We start from the raw sequence: 4,636 nt of genomic DNA on the forward strand, positions 1-4,636 counted from the left end.
GAAGAGAGCCAGGAGAAGATTTTGGGTTGGGTCGTACAGATAAATTGCCTCGATATCCTCTTCTTTTTCCACTTTGGGGAACCCTGGGTGCTCCTGATCTAGTCCCAGGAAATGGAAAACCACCCACGGTTTGCACAGACTGTTTCTCACTCTATGCACGTTTAACTCACGGGAAACGCCTGCATGGGGTTTGAGATCCCCTCTTTTCTTCCTTGGACCAAGCCAGGTTGGCTTTATCCCAAAGCCAAGTCTCAAAAGCCCCAAGTCCCAGGGTTGGAAAGAAAAAGTCTGCTCGCGTGTGACACGCTGCTTTTCTTGCAGGTTCACGGTCACAGCTTCGCGATGTCCTCCCAGCAGAGCGCGGCTTCCGCCAAAGGCTTCTCCAAAGGGTCTTCCCAGGGCTCCGCCCCGTGCCCCGCCCCGGTGCCCTCCCGGGCCTCTTCCTCCTGCTGCGGAGGCTGCGGCTCAGGCTGCTGCGGCTCAGGCTCCGGTTGCTGCGGCTCAGGCTCCGGCTGCTGCGGGGACTCGGGCTGCTGCGGGGACTCGGGCTGCTGCGGCTCGGTCTCCACCGGCTGCTGCTGCTTTCCCAGGAGGCGCCGCCGGCAGCGCAGAAGCGGGTGCGGGTGCTGCGGGGGCGGCAGCCAGAGGTCTCAGGGCTCCTGCAACAACCAGAGCCCCGGCTGCTGCGGCGGCTGCTGAGGCCACGGAGGCCCGGAAGAGCCTCTCCAGAGCCACCCGCCAATCAGAGAGCGGCCCGCCGCCTGTGCTGCCACCCCGCCTCCGCCTCCTATCACTATGCTGGAATTCCGGTCTGGGGCACCCCTTCGTCCCAGGCCCCCATCAAGCTAACTGCACTTGGATGTCCAGAAACCCACCCTGGTCTCAGCCCCACAAAACTTCTCGACCGCGTGATTTTCCTGCCTGGGAACCTGAGAGCCATGGTGGACTCTACTGTCTGCATGGACACTGCACTCCACTGTCTGCATAGGCTAGCACACAGTAGGTGCTCAGTAAATGCCTACTGATTTGATTGTCTTAAAGACATGTCATAATAAAGCTACCTCCTGAGAACCCACACATTCCTATTCGTTCTTTCATTTGGGTATTTATTGTGTTCTGTTACACTGTCCACTACCTCTCAGCCCTGGCTTGGCATATTTGTAAAAGGCAGGGAACTGAAATTCCTGCCTGAACAAGAGTGGATCTCTGGTACTTCATAATGATAGCAGAAATTGCATATGGAGCCAGGCAGCGTCCTAAGAACCCAGTGTGACATGCATCATCTCATTTAATTCTCACAATAACTCAGTGAGGTAGGTGCTTGTAGTTCCATTTTAAAGAAGGGAAACTGAGTTCACGTAACTTGCTCCGAGTCACCCAGGTGGTGTGTGATGGAGAATCCTGGCTGCCTGATTCCAGGTTTATGTCCCCAACTGCTCTGCTTGGCCCTCTGTAAACCCCTCCCAGACGCTTGCCCACCGACCTGTCCCATGGGCCAGGCAGCTGTGTGGCAAAGGTTTGGATCTGCAGCTCTTGGCTTTGGAACCAGGTTAGCTGAGATTTTTTTTATTTTTATTTTTATTTTTTGGCCACAAAGGATCACGGACCCGTACTGTGCTTGCTGGGTAAGGAAACTCCCAAGCTGAGCCTTGCAGGAGACCGGAGGCTCCCTCTCCAGGTCTCATCCCTGCAGTGGAGGCCTGATCAGGAGCCGTGGGCTTCCAGGACACTGTGGGGTCTGACGTGCCACACTCAGAAACATGGGGGTGTCATTCTCTAGAGGGGGTGGTTGTGATGCTGGTGGTGGTGTGTGTGGGGGGTCATCCTGAGTGGGTCAGAAACCGAGGCCTGGGGTCATAAATCAGGAGACAGGAAACAGGGAGAATGAGGTCCTCTGCATCCATGTGTGCTGGTTCAAGAGAGAAGAGACAATAATAACGGTGACAATAATAGTAACAACAGCTTAGTGCACAACTCACTTTGTTCCAGGCACAAGGCTAAGCACTTTACATATATCGTCTCATTTAATCCTCACAATAATCTTAGATATAGACATGAATTCCCTTATTTTTTATATGGGAGGAAACTGGGGTTCCGGGAGTTTTAGAGCGTTGGCCCAAGTCGCACCGCTAGTGTATGTGCAAGGCCCCCAGATGGCGAGCGAGGGAGATGAGATTCGAATTGGGGTCTGACTGATTCCAAAGTCCATGATCACAGACTCCAAGTGTCATAGTCTACTGCTCCGGAGTCACCACTACCCAGGGGCAGGGACGCGCAGCCTCTGCAGGCACACCCAGGCTCGTAGGAAATTGGAGCTTGGCTTCTTTGGCTACTGTTACATCAGTGACCCAGTGACTGGGAAGCTCTGTCATGGCATCCACCCAGCCAAAGGTATGTGCCCGAGGTGAGGTCAGCCACGCTCCATTGATTCACCCGGGATGTTTAAAGTTGAGGCCAAATGACCCCTGTCAGGGAGGCTCCGAAGGGAAGTCATGCTCTGGGTGGGAGGGGCCCTTCCACCGATCTCTGAGGTTCTCTGATTCCCAGTGGGAGGGGATTTGTGGAAGCTGTTTGTAAACAGATGATATCACCCGTGGACCTGCCTCTCCCACAAATGACATGTGTTGAAACAACAGGCCCTGGGACGTGGTGGCGCGTGAGGCGGGAAGGAAGCACTGCCTGACTCACGACAGACTGAAAAGCCAACTGAGGGTTGGGGATGACCCGTAAGCAGGAAGCTGAGGCCTGAGTTTTGGGAAAGACGAGAGACATGTGAATCTGAATGGAAGTACACACCCTTGTACGAGAGGCACGTTGATATTGGTCAAGTGGCTGACCCTGGATCGTGGTACCACCAGGCTCTCACATCCCTGACCTCCAGCAGGCCACCACAGGGAGGCTTTGATGAGAAGAGATTTGGGCATTCCTAGAAAGCTACGTTGGATGGGCTAGATCTGCTCGTGGTTCTACAGCTTTCCTCATGTCCAGAAACAGCTGTGCTGTATGCATGGCACAGGGTTCCCTCCGAGGTGGGAGCAGTCACCCCTCAGAGCGCTGGAGCTCAGGGGAATTTGGCAACGTGAAGTCCTACTCAGAGGTGGTCACCCAGTGCACTGTGGCAGGCAGAATCAAGTTTATCAGGTGTCTGTTACCGTTGGATAATAAGATGTTATTCTTAATATGATAGTGACAGTAATCTTGAATGTATTTTATTCATGATGGCTCCAGTTTCAGCTTAAATTACTAGTATGTTATATTGGTAATAGTAACAACTGATATTTATATAGAACTTAGCAGCTAATAGAGTGTTTTCACAGATCTCTATTACAATTCTGCAAGACAAGTGTTATCATTTCATATAACAGACTGAGAGAGGCTCCGAGAGTTTAAGTGAGCCACCTGAGGTTATCCAGGCAACAAGTGACAGTCTCCGATTGGACGAGGCTTTCTAATGTCTTCCAAGAGAGCCAAGAACCTCCTCTTCATAATCCAGACACCGTGATAATTGAATAATGTCACCGGGTTAATTATTTAGGATGATGCTCGTCATTATATCCCTAGCACCTAAAATGGTGCCAGGTACACATTAGAGGTCAATAAATAAATGAATATTTGTTTGTGTACCACATGTAAAGCATTGTGCTAAACAATTCGAGGGGATGCATAAAAGTAGTTCTCGACCTCAAGGAGTTTATAGTCTGATTCGAAAAACATGGCAAATGATCCTAAATGATCATACAAGGTATGAATGATATCACATGTAAGAAATAATGTCACACACAAATACATACAACACCTACAAATACATACAAACACAAGAAATACACGAACATGGCATAGACAATGGCTATAGGGACTCAACTGAATTTCGATGATTTGTTACAGGCCTTCAAATGAGGACAAGTTACTTTGGGCTGAGTTATTCACCAGACTTCATGGGAGGAGGGATCTGAGCTGGGTCTGAAGGGTGGAGACACTTCAGAGAGGCAGAGGTTCATGCGGCTACGCATTGATTCGACTCCATCAGATGCTGTTCCTGGTGCTGAGACTGAATGAGAAATGACACCCAGACCCTGGAGGTCTTGGGGCTGCAGGCAGACAGGAAAGTGAGCAAGAAAGATGATTTCACATAGTGCAAAGTGCTGTGACGACAATAAAGAAATCATGGGTGTAGAGATGAAGTGAAGGAGTATGGGGATTTTAAACGAAGACTGGGGAAGGAGTCTCTGAGGAAACATTTGAGCAGAAAAGGTGGGAACCATCCTGCAGAGCAGAAAAGCACATGGCTATGAGTTTTTTTCTGGCTGGAAGCCTGAGGCTACAGATGTTTAAGAGATGCTAATTTGGGCCCCTTAGGGACTTGGTTTCTTAGGGAAATTGCTTGGAATTCCAGCTGCTTGGCGCACAGATTTGGTAGTGAGATCGATTGTGAATTATGAACTGGGCATAATTTCACTCAGTCTTCACAACTCTCCCGCAAGGTAGCCTTGCCCCCACATTTTAAAAAGTAAGAAACCTGAGATTTAGAGCTGTCAGGTCCCAAGTTTTCACAACTTGTGATTGGCAGAACAGGGTTTTGAACTGGGTGTGTCTGATTCTAAAGCCACTGTTCTGAACACGGGGCTGTAATATGCAT

At 50.3% G+C, this 4,636-nt stretch overlaps 1 protein-coding gene across 1 annotated transcript; it reads left to right on the forward strand.

The window, feature by feature from the left end:
* Positions 1–266: 266 nt before the first annotated feature.
* On the forward strand, positions 267–699 carry CRCT1 (cysteine rich C-terminal 1; the record flags this gene model as incomplete). Its single annotated transcript, XM_080647331.1, has 1 exon — positions 267–699. Exon 1 carries the CDS (start codon positions 343–345, stop codon positions 697–699), a length of 357 nt encoding a protein of 118 aa, XP_080503457.1. The 5' UTR covers positions 267–342.
* Positions 700–4,636: the final 3,937 nt, after the last annotated feature.

Source organism: Plecotus auritus (genome assembly GCF_963455305.1).
Source record: "Plecotus auritus genome assembly, chromosome: 12".
Lineage (NCBI taxonomy): Eukaryota > Metazoa > Chordata > Mammalia > Chiroptera > Vespertilionidae > Plecotus > Plecotus auritus.